The following is a 16,702-nucleotide window of genomic DNA, read 5'->3' as shown; positions in this document are numbered from 1 at the left end:
GAAACTGTGTATAGACTGACAGATTTTCCTAGTTGAAGTATCTGCCTTTTTAGGGTACTAGAGATTACAAGGGGAACCATCAGATCCAATCAGCTTTTGAAAACATCAAGAATGTGCTTAAAATGCTAGTGAGTGGTTGTGAAGAGTACCTTTACTCCACACGGTAGGCAGTCTCTCCTTTCCTTCTTCTTCTAGCACTCTTCCCCGCCCCTGTCCCTTCTATCAGCCTGGCCCCTAGTGTCAAGGACCTTGGAGAAGAGAGGGTGCTGGCTAAAGTGGAGCCACAAAGAGCCTTCATGGAGAGTGGTTTTCAAACCCAGGAATAAACCTAGGGTGAGGCTAGGGAAGGTGTGCAGACTTCAGGTAAAATCACGCCTTTTTTCTTCCCATGGTAACCTTAATCATTTTCACCCTGTAGATTGAGACTTCCAGCTCCCACTAGCATCTCCAGTTATACTGCCCCTTTACAGAATGCTAGTCAGCCTGGGGAATTGTGGAGTTCACGGGCTTGGCAGGTGGCAGGAAACTTTGGCTGGCACCGCCAAACTGCCTTAGTGAATTTGGTCCTTCCCAGGCAGGTGGGTGAGGCATTGAGGGAAAGTGGCCCTGCCTTTCCTGGCAGTTTGGCCAACCTCGTGAGGGTATCACTAGTTTGATGACAGGAATTAGTGTCATTCATTAAATTCCACCCCTGCCCCTCCGCCCCTCTCAGAAGGAGATCATGGTACAAAGTCCAGGAGGGGCCTTAAGGTGTGAAGGCCTCTCTGGGTAGAAGCAAGGGACTTCTCTTCACCACCTCTGGGAGAGTCAGTAGATTGGAGAGTTTACTTTCAGGGTCAAGGCAGCGGACTGATGGGGATAATGGGTGGGTGGGTTTTCCTGAGAGACTTCGTATAATGTGCTGAATGTGTCCAAAGGGACAAGTTTGCAGAACCTCATATTGGTATATTAAAGAAATAATAAAAAAGCACTTTACGTTATTTTATCTTTAACCCAATTGCTGCAATTTCTTTCGTGTGTGTGTGTATACCCACACACACACACACATATATACTTTCCACAAAGTTTTATTTTTTGCTCAGAAAAAAAGTTAAATTGAGGTGTGAAAAGAAAAGCACTTACCTTGGTGCAATATGTGTAGCTTGATGGTGGTTGTCCCATGTGGCCCTGGCCTGGCTGCGTTTTTCCACTCCATCAGCCCTGTGCCATGAGGCTGTCCATAGGGAAACACTATTATGCATTCTCAGCAACTGCTCAATCTATGCAAGCCTTCACTGTGTGCCCAAGGGCGCCCCCTCAGGCTCTCTGAAGAACTGCTGCGGGTCCTGTTTTCTGCTGTTGAGGCCCTTTTTCATCACTTCTTCTTGGTCCCTTGCCATCTTTTCCCCCTTCTTCACCATTACAAAGTGATGCCTGAAAGGAAGAAACTGGTTGTTCCTAGGTAGACACCTGGCACCTTCTAGACTTTTATATGTATAATCACGTCCATTGTCCTTAATCCTAAAGACTTCTCCAGAGTCACTGAAACCATTGATTTGTGGAACTGCAACAGTATTGCTAATGAGTTTACAATTTTCCTATACCACCAATCAGAAATATGTTTGGGGAAGGTTGTGGCAGTCGTGGGGGGGCGGGGGGGGGCAACACGAGCCATTTCCATACTGCTCCCCCTACTGCCCCTGTTGGCTCTTTAAGCAAAAGCCTCCAGCCCTCATTGAATCCAGTAAACAAAGCTGTTAATAATCTGCTTTATCAACTTTCTTCCTTTCCCCTCACTCCCCTCTCCCTCCCCGCCCCCCATTTTATCTTCAATTCTCAGGCTACTAAAGAATAGAGAAGTTTTAAAATATACTTCATCCAAAGCAGAAAGATTTCCATAGATCCAATATGCAAATGGTTCTGCTGTGACATAGATCTGAAATTGACCATTCCTAAATATTGGGGCGGGGAGAGGCAACAAAACTGAATCATGCATATTTCTGATTGGTAGTCAGTTTAGCCCGTTTGCTCTGGCATATGTTGGGGGCGGGGCAAGAGAAAGGGTCCCCTGTCTCTTCTCACACCCTTTGGGGAAGCTGATGATCACTGTTTGGGCATTTCTCATTGTTACTCCTGTTCAAGAGAGGGCTTCTCAGTCTGCACTGAGAAATGCAAATTAAACTGGATCTTTATGTCAATGTGTACATAGTACAAGCTTTTTTACTGGAAGCAAAGTTTAAAACCACACACTGCCCTTTTGGTGGTGTGCCTGCTGGGCCCCAAATTGGGTGATGATGTCGTGTCACTTTCTCAGCTCAATGCAGGTTCTACTTTTTCTTACGGGGAAATTTTTCATAAAACCTTTTTTTTCCACCAAAACCCAGGGGTGTTTTCTGCAGTACTCTTGTTATCCTTATACTGGTGCCAAGTCAGAGAGGCCTCTCTTGCCCTTTTCCCCGTGTCCTCAGGCCTCCCCAGGGCGCTCTTTGACTCAACAGTCTACATCCTTTGTTGTGTTTTGGAGAATGTGCGGGTGGGGGGTCAGAGTTCAAGGTAGCTGTTCTCTTTCCCCGTAAACTCCTAGTCCCTGTTTGGGGAAGGTGGCTGGAAACAGGTTTTTGCTGACTCTCTGGCTCAGATCTTCTGGCCAGGAGAAGCAAGACCCACGAGAGCCTTCTTTTTTTTGACACACACTAGTCATTGGCCAGAGGTCTTGGTTAAATCCCAAATAATTTTATTTGGATTATGTAAAAGCCTATCAAATTTATTTAAGTGTGAAACATGGGAACAACAGACTTCCACTGAGCGATATGAAAACGTTACAGGTTCAGTACTTCCAAAGGAAGAAACCTCCAAACCCAAAAAAGAATAAATATGAATTTGTATTTTTGAAGAATGTGAAATAATGGTGTTTGCTTAATTGCTCATTTTGTATAAACTTAATATTGTACTTTAAAATATCTGCTAAGAAGTGAAAATTTAACTTTTTGGAATTGAAAAAGCAATATTAAATACTAATGAAATCCTAATTAAATGCTTATTTAAATCTGGTAGTATCTGTGGCATTTCTTCCCAACCCTACCCATGGTTGACAATTTTCAACCACTTCACCCCTCCCCAGCCATCAGAGTCTTAGAGAGGGGACAGAAAGGAAAGGTCGGTCACCAGGAGAGTCTGCAGGTTTCCTTTTAATCAAGGCTCTGCTAAAAGTGTTTTGTGGGGCTAGGAGCCCCCAAAGCATGAAATGGACATGTAACACGACCTGGATCCCCCAAAGCAGGCCAAACCACTCTGGCGAGCACTGCTGGTCTGCCCAAATCTGGGCAATCAGACTGGGTATTCGTTGGCTACATTTCAGAGCTCAGCACTGCCTTCAGCCAGGATGAAGTGGGAGTGAACCCAGCTGCTAGCAGAGCTGCCACCCAGGCTGAGAGCCAAGTACCAGCCACTGCCAGTGAAGACTGGCCCCTTTACTGAAAGGGAGTTGTTCACAGTCCAGCCACCAGCCCTGGGGAGGGAGAGAAGTCAGGGCGCCCGGCTCGGGGATGGTCAGGGCTCCGTAGCTCCATCGCCAGCATCCTTTGGAAAGCCACCTCTGGCGGAGACAGCTGTCTGGGAGGGTGCTCCAGGTTTGGCTGAGACGTTCTGATTGGAACAGAAGAAAGAAAAAAAAGTGAGGCTGGGAGGAAAGGCCTTGGATTAGGCCCTGCAAGAGATGGCCACTTGGCATCTGGATAGCACTTAACTTTTCCAAAGCCTCTCGCCCAGCTGAAAGGCAGTGGGGGATAAAGCGGTGGGGACACTCTTCCACCCTCCAGGGGAAGCCAGAACTTAGCAAGTGCGGCCAGTGGGCAGTCCCCACCTCCCAGGCCCAGCCCGGGGTGGGCACTGACCCCGCCACCAGCCGGCTCCGGGCGCCGGCGGCCCAGCTGCCGCAGCATCTCCTCGCAGGCGGCGATGGTGTCCAGGAGCTGCCGCTGCCGCTGCTCCACCGCATCCAGCAGCTGCTGGGCGCGCTCATCCCGGGGCGGCTGCGGGGGTGGCCTCCCGCCGAGCCCCAGCCCCGCCTTCCCACGGTCCACGCCGGCAGCCTCCCTGCCCGGGAGAGAGCGAGACAGACGGTCAGGGCCGGCGCTTGCGCGGGGTCAGAGCCCCTTTCCCCCCACCCCAACGGGCCCCCTCTCACCCCCGTGACCAGTCTGAGCCCGGGCCCCATTCCATCTCCGCCTGCGCGGCCCGACCACCGCCCCCCTTTCGGCCGCCCCCCCTCCCCAGCGCTGCGCTAAGGCTCCGCAAAGCTGCGCCCCGCCCCGTCCCCACCGGTCTCCTTCAATCCTCCTGGGGGTCGCGGTCCCTTTAAGTTGCCCAGCGCGGTGGTGGGGCGGAGCCTCCCAGACCGGAAGATGACTGGGCGCGTCACTTCCTCCCGGAAGCAGGCCTGGGCGGATGTCTCCGGCGCGTTCGTGCACGGGGCTGAGGGCCGCGGTGGCTGCCAGCATGGGGTTGAGCGAGGGTCCGGCGGGCTCCACCCGGAGCGGGCGCCTTCTCCGTCCGCCGAGCCCCGCTCCGGCGGCGCCGGGGGCCCGGCTGTTCCGGCTCCCGGGGAGCGGGGCCGTGCGGGCCGCAAACCCGGAGCGCGCCGGCTGGACCGAGGCGCTGCGGGCCGCCGTGGCCGAGCTGCGCGCCGGCGCCGTGGTGGCCGTCCCCACCGATACGCTGTACGGCCTGGCCTGCTCGGCGAGCTGCTCGGAGGCACTGGGCGTCGTGTACCGCGTCAAGGGCCGCAGCGAGACCAAGCCGCTGGCCGTGTGCCTGGGCCGCGTGGCCGACGTCTACAGGTGAGGACGCCCCGACCCGGCCCTGTTGGGGGCGGCACCGCGGGAGGGGTTTCCGGTGACAGGCTTGGGAGACTGAGGCGCGGAGAGCGGGAGGGGCTTTTCCAGGCTCACCCGGGAATCCGGAACTGGAAACGTGTGTGGAGCGCTTAGCGTCTGCCAGGCCTTGAACGAGATGGGGGCGCAGCGATGAACGAGGCAGGCGGGGTCCCTACTCTTCTGGCGTTTTTGTGATAATGGGCGGGGGGGGGGGGACGCCCACGGTTTAAGATAAAAGAGGGGGAACACGGTAGCTTAATTTAGTAGGGAGAGCCTTGAAGAAAGTAAAATACGGAGCGTGAAAGCGGTGCAGCTGTTGTAGCCTGCGGGTCCAAGCCTGGGGCGGCCCTCTGGAGCCCTGCCTTGTGCTCAAGCTCTTGTGGGTGAAGAGGGAAGACAGGTGGATCCCATTGTGGTCCCTCGGGTCACCTTTCCTAGATCTGCCTAGAGTCTGGAATAGGACTAGCAGTGCCTTTCATTTGGTTGGATTTGTGCCCCCTCTGTTTCCCAGGTACTGCCGTGTGAGAGTACCTGAGGGGCTCCTGAATGACCTGCTGCCAGGACCAGTGACCCTGGTGATGGAACGCTCAGAGGAGCTCAACAAGGACCTGAACCCCTTCACTCCTGTGAGTCGGATTTTCTCTTGTGTCCCCAGACTCCTGCCATTTGGTTTTTGCTAGGATCCAGGCCAGAGCCATCCCCCACCCCTTCAACCTTTCTGATGATCCCCTTTCTCTTTGCCTCATAGCTTGTAGGCATCCGGATTCCTGACCACGCCTTCATGCAGGACTTGGCCCAGGTGTTTGGGGGACCTCTTGCTCTCACCAGCGCCAACCTCAGCTCCCAGGCCAGCTCTCTGAATGTTGAGGTGAGTTACTCAGTCCTCCCCCCGGAAATGTCACCAGGCCACAGTTTCCTGTGAACCAGAGGGTCTGATGGTTCACTGAAATTGCCTGGCAGGGGAGCCGCCCTTTTGGTCTGATGGTGGGAAGTCTGCCCAGGTGGCCGGGGTGGGGGAATACAGAATGATCTTGGATAAGGTTTATTTTAAAGTTTGAGAGGCGAGGGGGAGAATTGGTGTTGTTTTCCTACTGTCTTTTTAACAATAAGAGACATCATAAGTACGTTTTTTTCTCATTCTGTTGGGGTAGCAGTCGTTGAGGAATACAGTTGGGTGATAAGTCTTCACAACTTGCTGTAAAGAAAGTTAAGACTCTGAAAAGTTAAATCACTTATCCCAGGGACTCCTGGTCCTGTTCTCTTACCTCTGCCACAAGCCAGGTCAAAGAAAGGATCACCCACGGGAATTCCCTGGCCATCCAGTGGTTAGGATTCCGTGCTTTCATTGCCGAGGGCCCAGGTTCAATAGTTGGGGAACTAAGATCCTGCAAGCCGCACAGTGTGGCCAAAAAAAAAGAAAGAAAGGATCGTCCTAATCCTGTCTTGGCTGAGAAGCTTAGAATGAATGAGGACACAAAGAAATTTGACTGAGCACACTTCTCCTTACTGGTTTTAATTGCAGAACATAGCAAAGTGATTTTACTTTCATAGTAAAGTGATTCCATATCCAGATCTAGAGAGTGGGTTCAGGGGCTTTGGAAAGTGAGAGCCCAGCACCCCTTCTTACTCTCAGGCTTTACTTGATCCTGGTGGCTGTATCCTAGGCATTGGGGATGGGGATTCTTACCTTTTCGGCAAACAGTTTACCTGTCCAGCACAGTAACTGGTATTTATGATCCCCCATCCCAAATTCCCAGGCCTAACTGCCACTGCAGTGCCTTCATGCGGGGCGAGGGTGGAGAGTGGTGCTCTGGCTCAGTTAACAGTTCAGTCCGCAGTTGTGAAGCGGAACTCCTTTCCATAGCCCAAGGATTGAGCGCCAGTGGCGTGCAGTTGCAGAGTCCCCCCTGTTTCTCCTACCCTGATCCAGGGTTCTGCTGAGATTCAGGGTGAGAGTGGTAGAGCTGGAAGGACCCTTCCTTAGTGACCATCTAGTCCAGCCCTTTTATTTACAGCCCTGGGGAAAGTAACTTGCATTGTCACACACAGTTTTGGTGGAAAGTCGAGGCTAGAGCCCATGTCTTTGAACTCCCACCGAGGGTTCCAGTCACTGTACTTCTCCCTCCTGAACTGAAGCAACGTGTGGCATTTCCTCTGGGCACGGCAAGATTTTCTTTAAGCTCTAATAGGTGTTACGTGGGGTGCTAACCTGGGGGGGGCACCAAACCTCGTAGGATGTGGTGTCCTAGGTGCAAATGCAGTGTCCTTGCCACAGCTGACCCTAACTAAATGAGGTTCCTTCCCCTGCTTAGAGGAAGATGTCTGCTGTTTTAGAGCTGTGTGATTTCTGTCTTAGGTGCCCTGTGTGCGGTATGACATCATTGCAGATGCCAGAGGTGGTGTCCATGCTCTTCCTCTCCCTCTTCTCAGGAATTTCAGGACCTCTGGCCTCGCTTGTCCTTGGTCATTGATGGGGGACCAATTGGGGACGGCCAGAGCCCTGAGTGTCGACTAGGCTCAACTGTGGTTGACTTGTCTGTGCCTGGAGAGTTTGGCATCATTCGTCCGGGTTGGTGAGTCTCTTCGCTGTGGCACAGGGATAGCATTTGAGGCAGGTTGGGAGATGCAAAAAAAAAAAAAGGTTGTCACTCCCATCTTGCCCTGAGGGGAGCGGGCAGGTTTGGAGATGTGGTGGGTGGAGTGGAACTAAATTTGCTAGTGTTTGCTGGCTTTTTCAGGATTCAAAAGGATTCATCAAGGGTTTGATGAATAGAGCATAGTATGATCGAAGAGTTTAGAAGTCCCTGATCTCCAGAATCTGGTGGGCTTGGGGCTTTGAGAAGTCAAACCCTAACTGTCCTCCATTTCCTCCCCAGTGCCCTAGAAAGTACTTCGGCCATCCTCCAGAAGTATGGGCTGCTCCCCTTACGTGGGTCCTGCTTGTGAAACTCCGGAGGAGGGAGGGCCCAAGGACTGGTGCTGGACACTGTGTGTCCGACTGCTGGTGGCTGGCAAGGCCTCATTGGCAGAGGCCGCTGGGGCTACAGTGTTACTGGTCTGACCTTTTAAGGCAAAGTTTCTTTCTGAACACTATAGACCAGGCCTCAGAAGCTGCTGGTTAAGCCTCACACCTGGTTGGGGAGGTTGTATTTATTTATAATTTCATATATGAGCCAAAAGCTGAATAGAGGTTTTAAGAGCATTCCAAGGATGGCCTCGTTCTGATAAGTTTTTTCGTTTTTTGATCTTTGAAAAATAAATAACAGATTTGGAATCTAGTAAGAGCTTCTTCTCTGGTGGGTAGTGGCACTTAAGGTCCAAATCAGCTAACACATTGGTTGGTGCTTTTCAAAAGTCTCAAGTGACCAGATGCATGAGTTTTGTGCTTCTGAAGCTGGAACCAGTTTAGGATAAAAATAAAAACTGTAGAGCCATCGACTGCTTCCTCTGAACCAGGGGGCTGGTTCTTTGCTGTAATTGCCTGGCGGAGAGTCATCATTTTGGTCTAATGGTGGGAAGTAAGCTCAGCTGGCACAGGGGTGGGAGGGGGTCCAAATTAAGGAATATTGGAAAATAAATCTCTACTGTCCTGTTCAGCCACTTTTTTCTTATTTATTCATAATATAAATTATAATGAATTATACCTACAACACCTTTGTTTAAATCCAGTGTCTACTCAGCAGCCTTTACCTTTATTCATATGTATACAAGTGTTAAAAACATACTTAACTGTTGGGCATTTGAACTTTGTTTTTTCTTTAATAGAAAAAAATGCTGTTAAACACCTTTGTAAATGTTTTATTTTTCTTCTTTTGAATTATTTCCTTGGGGTAGGATTACTGGGTCCAAGTGTATGGACATTTTTTTGGCTCTTGATAGAGGTTAGCCTTCAAAAGAACTGAATCAAGTTGCATTGCCATCAGCAGTGTGTGAGAATTACTGCCCCTGCCCCCCGGGTCTGGCCATACTTCTAGTGTTTTTAAAAATTTGCATATGTGAACTGAAGCCTCAGTGTCACTCCCTTGTAAATTGTTCCAGGTCACCATCTAGCCCTTTTCACCTGTCCCTGCCTGCCTTGGTTTCCCCAACTGAGTCACAGCAAGGGGACCAGGCCTGCCCCATCCATTGGTGGGGTTTAGTACCTGTTACCTAACTAGAGCTGAGAGTCCTTGTGGTGACCAGTAGGGCTCACTTCCTCCCCTCTCCCCTCACACACCCGTTCTCAGAACTAGGATTCAGTCTTGAGCCCATAAACTTCTCAATACCGTCGTTTCCAATGCACATATTTTCAAGTAGATCCTAAGAATTTTGCCAAGAGGGTGTCCCAGGGCCTGCTTTGAGAGTCCCTGCAGTTAGCATATTAGTTTATTTGTAAATAATCACTGGTTTGTTAAATATTCCCTCTAGAAATCTTGTTGAAACTAATTTCTTAAGCAAACGACTCTTCGTTGTGCTAACACTGTAGCCAGCCCATCCCATATGTCAATTTGTCACAGAATCTGAGGAGTCAAGAGTTTGTGGTCCTGAAGGGATCAAAAGGAAAGCTGATTTGAGAATAGGAACAACATGTCATTTTTAATACAAATCACAGTAGCACTGAAAACGGCTCTAGTGAGTGGGCCTCATTCAATTCAGGCAGCTAAAGGGAGGGGGGTGTCCTGGTCCTCCCCCTGGAGCTAAATGTTCATCTAGGAAAACGGAGGCTCTGGAGCGCAGAGGTATTTTCTTCGAGGAAAAAGAACTGAACTCCCAGCACTGGGCAAAAACAGCAAAAAGGAAAAACTTATAGCTGTGCTTAGGCGCTAGCTACAAGGCCACACCAAATGAGGAAAGCTGGCTCCTGTAAGCTTAGGAAGACGGGAGCCATTCCTGGTCAAGTTTTCCCCCAGCACCTGGCACGCGGTAAGGTGCTCACTGAGTATGTGTTGAATGAATGTGTGAATGCTCAGAATTATTTCCTGATAATTGGGTTCGGGAATCTACTGGGAAGAGCTTAAACTGAGAATTTTCCCTTTTAGAAAGTCTTAAATGTGGTTCCCTAACTTGGGGAAGACAGATGATGTGGGAAGGAGGCCTGGAGAGGACGCCGGTTGGCAGAGAGCAGGGTGCATGCTAGCCCGGAGCCCTGACACCCTTGCTAAGACCAGTGACTTGGCGACTCCAGAACACCAACCAGCCGAGTTCCAAGCTAGAAGGGATTGTTTTAAAGTGTTCTGAGGATGTGGAGCTGCCTTGGGCTAAGCCCAGCCACCTGCCAGCCCCTGGGGTTCCCTCTCTGGAACACCGCCTAGTTTCCTGTCCCTGCAGGACACGCTGGCACCCACCTGCCTCAGAAACTAGCTCTGTTCTCCACGGGCCCTGACTTGATGGGCCCAGAAGCACCCAGGCGCTGACTTGGGAGCGAGTGCCCACAACCTCAGCCGAGCCCCACGTGGTGACATCTTCCAGTGAGGCTGGGACGTCAGCACCTCCCGCCCCTGCCTGCAGGCCCCTCACATCAGCCACTGCTCCTTCTCTTTGATGAAGTGCTCCGCCCAGCGGCGCGTCAGCTCTAGGTACAGGCTGGGCTGATGAGGCAGGTAGTCCAAATACAGCCGAGTCGGCGTCTTCTTGGGAATGGCCTTCTCAATCTGGGTGCCCTCGTGCCACTCATTGAAAGAGGTGATGGAGACGATCTCGGGCCTCACGGTCAGGGCTGCCTGCAGGGCCGTCTCATAGTACTTGCCGTTGACCCTGTTCCGCGTATTGTGGTTGTTCCAGGGCCGGATGCTGGTGTCAATGTAGCCAGGCCCCACGCTGGGAATGAACATGAGGTTGTTGGCATCGCAAAAGTTCTTCACAGCCTTCCAGTTCTGATGGGAGGAGCCGAAGGAGAAACCATTGGAGGCAAAGTAGGTGTACATGCCATCAAATCCGGCGGCCAGGATGTCATGGGTGTGGCCCTCCTCCACCAGCAGCGCTATGAAGACCCCGTCGTAGGGGGTGTTGCGGATTGAGTGGGGCCCGTTCGGTGTCAGGAGGTGGGCCCAGGCCTCAGGGGATGTCAGGTAGGAGTCATAGATATAAAAGAGAGGGAGGCTCTTACCCATGCTGTTCTTATAGCGGTAAAATGCACCATGGGAGCCATACCTGAGGAGCAGGAGGAAGAAAAGGCTGAGCCAGCAGCCTAAGAGAAAAGAAGCCAGCACAGCCGGAGGGCTGGCCATGAATGAGATCTTTCCTGATGTCCAAGCACGATTTTGAATCCAGTTGGACTCCACAGTTGGACTCATCATGCCTCTAAGCAAGAACCCAGTTCCCTCCCACCCTCCCCCGAGCCTTGTCATTCCTCTATTTAAGCCTCACTTCCCTGCCCCAGGCCAAGCCACCACCATCTTCTATCTGGACTGTACCGACTGCCACCTAACTGGTCTCCAGGCTCCCACTTCCACCTCCCTGTAACCCAGTCTCTTTTTAAAGTGTAAATCAGATCTGACTGCTCCTTACCGAGACCAGCAAGGCCCCACCTACTTGATCTGGCCCTGCCCACCGCCATTCCTGCTATTACCCCATCTATCGCTTCACTCCGGCTACACCGGCTGCTGTCAAGCTTGTCCCATCAGACGGCCTTTGGATCTGACAGCCCTCTGCCTGGAGTTTTCTGCCTGCCCCAGATCTCTGCAGAGCTGACTCTTCCTTTAGGTGCAGGCTTACATGTCATCTCAGAGAAGCTCACTGGACCACCCATTCTAAAGTTGTTTCTTGGGCACACTCTTAACACCCTGCTTTATTCTGTTATGACTTCTTCATAGTATGGATCGCTATTTGATTTGTCATCTATAACCACTATCTGCTCACTGCACGCCCACCCTAGGATGTAAACTTTGCTAGCCCTACCCACTGCTGTACAACTGGGACTTAGGACAGTGCCTGGACACCTGAAGGCACTCAATAAATATTTTTTTGAATGAATGATATATGCAAGCCATTTGCAAGCCACTTTCCACATATAGTAGCTCACGTAACTCTCACAAGATTCAAAGGTTAAGAGGCCTGCCTCTGATCATAGAATGGAGGCCGCAGAACCAGAATTCAAACCCAGGTTGCTGTCTCCAAGCCCAGTACTCTTTTACTCTTTTTAGATGCTGGGGACATGGGCATTCTGCCCTTTTGTCTCTTGACCTGCACCTCCAAGCCTTCTAGCCCTACCCCCATTTTGATCCCCACCAAAATCCAGGTCCCAGAGCAGCCTTACGTGTCAATGATGTACTTGATGTTGTCATGCAGAGTGATGTCATCTCGGCCCTTGTAGGGTTGGATGTGGAAGGCCACCTGCCACAAACAGAGGAGATATTGGTCAGGTGAGTATCTGTCCAGGGGCCACAACCTATAAGGCTCGTGCTTCAACTATGGCCTGGAGAAGAGGCTGAGTTCAGGAGAGACCTGGCAGTCATGGGCACAATGTAAAGAAAAGCAACCACTGCCCTCAGGGCCCAAAAAACAGGGGTGAGTTTTCCCACCTCCCACAGCAGGGCCTCTGGGAATCATTCTGATGGGCTGTTGCAGGCTGGCCAATAGGTTTCAACTTATGTGCCAGCTCCCAGTGATCGGCACTAGCTGCCTGAAACTATGGGAAGAAGTGTCCATAGGAAAACGTGCCATGATCTATTTAATGTGCCAGTGATGTGCTCAGGAACAGGAGTGGGGCTCCTCTTCGTCGTTTTTCTTCTTTTGCCACACCCAGGTAAGGGCAATGACTGACTTGATTGGTATACATGGGGAAAATACCTGGCCAGCTCCATCATTCCTCTTGAACGAGAGCCTGCCTGATGAGAGCACGTGCTGTGCTTTACTCCTTGAGGCCCAGCTCTGCCTCCCACTAGGGAGTTGAGGCTGGAGTTCAGTTTGTGGGCCCATTTGGCCCTTGCCTGCCCTCTCTCCAGGATCAGGGTCTCCAACCTAACCTCTATCACGGTGATATTAATTTAGTCTCCCATTTATCCTATATTTATTTTTCCCAAAATTTTTTTTCAGAACTCAAAAAATAAGAGTGACATAGGCACCTAGAGAAATGGTACAGATGAACCGGTTTGCAGGGCAGAAATAGAGACACAGATGTAGAGAACAAACGTATGGACACCAAGGGGGGAAAGTGGCAGGGGGGGGTGGTGGTGGGATGAATTGGGAGATTGAGATTGACATATATACACTAATATGTATAAAATAGATAACTAAGAAGAACCTGCTCTATAAAAAATAAATAAAATTTAAAAAAAAAGTGACATAGGCACTATTTATTAGACCCCTACCCCCAACACCACACTTGCTATGTATTTGCATACCTGGGCTAACGCCAGGAACTTTGGTAGAGGCACTATCCCTGTGGGCGGAGGAGGGGACATCTCCAGAATCGGCCAGAGAGCATTTGACATCTTGGAGACTCACCTGGATGTTGTACTGATGGGCAGTGTCCAGAATGGTGGGCACCAGGTCATCTGAGGGTTCCCCATTATCATCAGCCATGCCAGGTGGGTACCAGGACAGGACCAGGACGCCTGAGACACAACACAGAGGCTACTTCAGAGACACACAGTACCCCACAACAGAGATTTCGTTCCTCACAAACCATCTCCAACTGCAGAATGGTTTCTGAATGAAACCTTGAGGGAGACTCCTGCCAGGTTCTCTTCTTGCAGATCAGATCCCTGAGCTGTGAGTCCTGGAGCTGTCCACGCCCGCGGTGCTGAAGCTCAGTGACTGCAGGAACCCTAACGTGCCAGGCCAGGAAGGAGCCAGGAGAGCCTCAGCAGCCTCTGGCCTGCATTAGCAAGTAGTTAAACAAAGGGAAATGGGTGGACAATGACACACCCACCCGGAAGGCACAGTCCTGTCTCTGGAGGAGAGGAGCACCTCTGAGGTCCCTCGGGGAGAGGAGCCCTGAGCAGAGGTCATTTTACCCTTCCAGTGGGAAATAACATTTGACTCAACTGTCTGCCCCTCTAGATGGTAGAATCTTGAGGGATGGCCTCTGTGCTATTTATCTGTGAATACTTCCCACCACTGTCTCTGGCATTCGATTTTCCCCCCACTCATTAACCATTTCCAGAGAAATTGAAATGTACTGTAAAATCCAGCAGAATTCAGTGACAAAATCTGAAATAAGTCAGCCTCCCCACCCCAGCCTGCCGACAGAGGGGCTTCTTTTCAAGCAGAGTACTTGAAAAGCTCCCAGGCCCCTTACTGCAAATAGAGCAGGGTCCAGCATACAACGTAGAAAAACTTTCCTTTCTGCAGCCAGCAAACTCAGGAAAGGCTGCTGCCCTACCCTGTGCCTAGTGTGAAAGCAGAAGCCATCCCAGGCACTACTGCTCTGAACCCCAGACTCCTGCGGGGCCAGGGTACCCAGGCCTCACTTACCCAAACCGAGAAGCCCAATAGACTGCTCTCCTCTCCTCGCTGTCCCTACCTGGGACAGCCCTGGTGCAAACGCCTTCCACTGGCCCTCCCAGCAGCTCTGCTCTAGGAAAGGGCCCTGGAATGGTAAGGGGTCAGAAGGCAGAGGTGGAGGAGTCTGAAAACTAGAAGATGGGGGCGGGGTCTCCTGGTGAGCACGGGATGAGAGTTCTCGAAGAGAAGAGGTAGAAGCCAGGCTGACGAGTGAGTGGGACCAAAGGCCCCGTGATAGGAGCAGTGGAAGTTGGGGTGTGGGAACGAAGAAAGGCGAGGTTGGGGGCCCAGCGACGGGGGAGGGGGGGAGCTCACCGATGGCGGCTTCCTTCAGCTGGGTCATGTGCTCCCGCAGCACGTCGGGGTCCCGGGAGCTGTAGGGCCCCAGCTCCGGGTAGAAGCTGGAGCCCAAGTCTTCGGGGGGGCTGTGGCGGCCGCGGGGGTAGCTGGCCGAGATCTTGGGGTCCCAGTGCGGCACCATGACGTGGTCCCAGTGAATGTAGTGGCCCTCGCGCCGCGGGCTCCCGTACCACGAGTAGTAGAAGGCGTGCAGGTCCGAGTAGACGCGCAGACTCTGCCCGGGGGCGGGCTCGGCCTCCGCTGGGGCCGGCCCCAGGGAGCTGCCCGGGCCCGCGGTGCGGGGCGGAGGCGGAGGCGGCGGCGGCGGCGCGGCGGGGGCGGCCGGGGCCCGGGCGGCCGGCGCGGGGCCCCCCTCGGGGCGTCGCTCAAAGGGCGCCAGCTCCAGGCCGGGGCCCAGCGCCGGGAGTCCGTCCGGAGCCTTGAGCGTGCGCAGGCCCATGAGAGTGCCGAAGGCGAAGAGCAGCACCAAGAACAGCGCGATGCAGGCGCGGCGCCGCCGCCGGGCCATGGCGGCCCCCGCGCTCTCCGCGTCCCGCCCGGCTACCTCCCGGCGCGCCGCGCCATGGCTGCCCGCCCGGCTCCCGCGCGTAGCGCAACCCGCGCGCGTCCCAAGGAGACGGCGACTCCGGGCGCCGAGCGCGGCGTGGGCGGCTCCCGGCCTCTCCCCCGCAGTGCGGGCGGGCCCGGCACACAGAGAATGCAGGCGGCGCAGACCAAGTGGTCGCGAGCCGCGGGGGGAGTGGACGGGGAGAGCTACGAGATCCCGGGCCAAAGGAGCAGGGGCCAAAGTCAAGGCGCGTGGCCCGCGGAGGATCTGTCGCCTTCCAGCCTGGGGCAGCGGTGAAGGAGCCCGCTGGGGGAAAGGGAATGCCCTCCTCCCGCAACCCAGGAGAAGAAGGTCTGGGCGGTGGCGCTGGAGGGCGTGGGAGCACAGGGCACGGTGGGGAAGAAAGCAGTGTCTGTGGTTGTCCCTCTCTCCAACGACCTCCTTCCCCGCTAGGAGTCAGACACTACAGACACTGGCTAGAGTGGGAGGACGAGGGAGACCGTGACTTGCGCAAGGTCACAGGGACTGGGCCTAAGTCCAAGGATCAGGACTGCCTCCTCGCCAGAGCTCTTGTCACTGCCCAGCCTGCCCGCTCTCGGGCCGGTTGTCCCAAGCTCTCTGTCCTTGGACAACCTCCTATAGTCAGTGAGGACTAAATAAGATCGCTACCATGAAGCACTTTTTACAGGGCCTAACAAAATTAGCACTCAGCGCTTGCTCGAAGTTCCTTCTGGACGCTGAGCTCCAGAGAGCAGGCGCTGGGTTACCTTTACCTTTTTAGATTCCAAGGGCTTGGAAAACAGGATGTGACACTCAGTGCCCAGGGTTGCTTGTGGAGTGAATAACAGACTCTGATGTGATATTCTATAGACAATGTTAAGTTTTTCACTCAACACTGATTTAAGTTCCTACTCTGCGTTACTCATTATTTGACTCATTAAGAAAAAGTTTTGTTTATCGTCTGCCTCCTTCTCTGGTCCATGAAGACAACAATTCTGTTTCATCAGCCACTATATCTGCAGTGTCTAAAACAGGGCTTGGCACACTGGTAGGCGCCACATTCTCATTTCTTAAGTAAATGAATTGTCGGAAACCCAGGAAGAGGAGGAGCAAGGTTGGGAAATGTGGGTAGGTTTGGAGCCCAGGAAAGTGCATTCAAGAGAATTCATGGGAGTGTCGACGAAAAATTAACCAGTCGATCTAAGACAGAAATGGAAAATATTATTCGAGCCATATTTGAGGATTATAACCTGGGAAGAGCATCTCAGAAAGCTCTGAGAGCTGTTTTGCCCATTAAAAGTCAAGGCACAGTTATATAAGTTTTTTGAGACAGAGGGCTGTACATTAAATGACGTATTATTGACCGTTTACATAATCCAGATCAAAGCCCCATGTGATCCCTTAGCAAGAAGGAATGTTATCCAAATGCTGGAGAAAGTGGGGAGAACTCTACTAGCACTGTTGGTGGGAATGTAAATTGGTGCAGCCACTATGGAAAACAGTGTGGAGTTTCCTT

General features: G+C 52.4%; 3 protein-coding genes across 10 annotated transcripts; 1 reads left to right on the top strand and 2 right to left on the bottom strand.

The window, feature by feature from the left end:
- Nucleotides 1-2,495: 2,495 nt before the first annotated feature.
- Nucleotides 2,496-4,301, bottom strand: C1H1orf122 (chromosome 1 C1orf122 homolog). Its single transcript, XM_036848139.1, has 3 exons — nucleotides 4,166-4,301; nucleotides 3,873-4,074; nucleotides 2,496-3,624 (listed from the first exon to the last, which is right to left on the bottom strand). The coding sequence occupies exons 1-3, from the start codon at nucleotides 4,198-4,200 to the stop codon at nucleotides 3,529-3,531; spliced, it is 333 nt and encodes a 110-aa protein (XP_036704034.1). The 5' UTR covers nucleotides 4,201-4,301; the 3' UTR covers nucleotides 2,496-3,528.
- Nucleotides 4,302-4,329: 28 nt separating this feature from the next.
- YRDC (yrdC N6-threonylcarbamoyltransferase domain containing) lies at nucleotides 4,330-10,691 on the top strand. Of its 4 annotated transcripts, none has more exons than XM_036848128.1 (5): nucleotides 4,330-4,817; nucleotides 5,365-5,479; nucleotides 5,602-5,721; nucleotides 7,284-7,426; nucleotides 7,730-8,651. In XM_036848128.1, exons 1-5 carry the CDS (start codon nucleotides 4,426-4,428, stop codon nucleotides 7,797-7,799), a joined length of 840 nt encoding a protein of 279 aa, XP_036704023.1. In that variant the 5' UTR covers nucleotides 4,330-4,425; the 3' UTR covers nucleotides 7,800-8,651. The 4 variants fall into 4 exon arrangements, 2 of the variants coding, with proteins under 2 accessions (XP_036704023.1, XP_036704009.1); XR_005019394.1 differs by lacking the exon at nucleotides 7,730-8,651 and adding an exon at nucleotides 10,614-10,691 and having other exon boundaries at nucleotides 4,416-4,817; nucleotides 7,210-7,426; XR_005019393.1 differs by having other exon boundaries at nucleotides 4,416-4,817; nucleotides 7,210-7,426.
- MANEAL (mannosidase endo-alpha like) lies at nucleotides 5,728-15,247 on the bottom strand. Of its 5 annotated transcripts, XM_036848082.1 has the most exons (5): nucleotides 14,595-15,247; nucleotides 13,278-13,387; nucleotides 12,088-12,164; nucleotides 10,939-10,982; nucleotides 10,614-10,705 (listed from the first exon to the last, which is right to left on the bottom strand). In XM_036848082.1, the coding sequence occupies exons 1-5, from the start codon at nucleotides 15,145-15,147 to the stop codon at nucleotides 10,629-10,631; spliced, it is 861 nt and encodes a 286-aa protein (XP_036703977.1). In that variant the 5' UTR covers nucleotides 15,148-15,247; the 3' UTR covers nucleotides 10,614-10,628. The 5 variants fall into 5 exon arrangements, with proteins under 5 accessions (XP_036703982.1, XP_036703996.1, XP_036703971.1 ...); XM_036848087.1 differs by lacking the exons at nucleotides 10,614-10,705; nucleotides 10,939-10,982 and adding an exon at nucleotides 5,728-6,238; XM_036848076.1 differs by having other exon boundaries at nucleotides 9,409-10,982; nucleotides 14,595-15,242.
- Nucleotides 15,248-16,702: the final 1,455 nt, after the last annotated feature.

Source organism: Balaenoptera musculus, chromosome 1 (genome assembly GCF_009873245.2).
Source record: "Balaenoptera musculus isolate JJ_BM4_2016_0621 chromosome 1, mBalMus1.pri.v3, whole genome shotgun sequence".
Taxonomy (NCBI): Eukaryota; Metazoa; Chordata; class Mammalia; order Artiodactyla; family Balaenopteridae; genus Balaenoptera; species Balaenoptera musculus.
Note: the sequence above shows the minus strand (reverse complement) of the source record. Positions and strands in the feature narration are given on the sequence as shown.

What these genes read in the sequence shown, in the direction of transcription:
- C1H1orf122 (XM_036848139.1), bottom strand. Translation starts at nt 4,200, where the DNA reads ATGGAATGGGGCCCGGGCTCAGACTGGTCACGGGG. An exon ending in GGCTCAGACTGGTCACGGGG is followed by an intron (nt 4,075 to 4,165) that starts GTGAGAGGGGGC and finishes TCTCCCGGGCAG; the next exon opens with GGAGGCTGCCGGCGTGGACC. An exon ending in CGGAGCCGGCTGGTGGCGGG is followed by an intron (nt 3,625 to 3,872) that starts GTCAGTGCCCAC and finishes TGTTCCAATCAG; the next exon opens with AACGTCTCAGCCAAACCTGG.
- YRDC (XM_036848128.1), top strand. Translation starts at nt 4,426, where the DNA reads ATGTCTCCGGCGCGTTCGTGCACGGGGCTGAGGGCCGCGGTGGCTGCC. An exon ending in CCAGCTCTCTGAATGTTGAG is followed by an intron (nt 5,722 to 7,283) that starts GTGAGTTACTCA and finishes CCCTCTTCTCAG; the next exon opens with GAATTTCAGGACCTCTGGCC. An exon ending in GGCATCATTCGTCCGGGTTG is followed by an intron (nt 7,427 to 7,729) that starts GTGAGTCTCTTC and finishes TTTCCTCCCCAG; the next exon opens with TGCCCTAGAAAGTACTTCGG.
- MANEAL (XM_036848076.1), bottom strand. Translation starts at nt 15,147, where the DNA reads ATGGCCCGGCGGCGGCGCCGCGCCTGCATCGCGCTGTTCTTGGTGCTG. An exon ending in CCCATCAGTACAACATCCAG is followed by an intron (nt 12,165 to 13,277) that starts GTGAGTCTCCAA and finishes TGTTTGTGGCAG; the next exon opens with GTGGCCTTCCACATCCAACC. An exon ending in ATCAAGTACATCATTGACAC is followed by an intron (nt 10,983 to 12,087) that starts GTAAGGCTGCTC and finishes CCTGCTCCTCAG; the next exon opens with GTATGGCTCCCATGGTGCAT.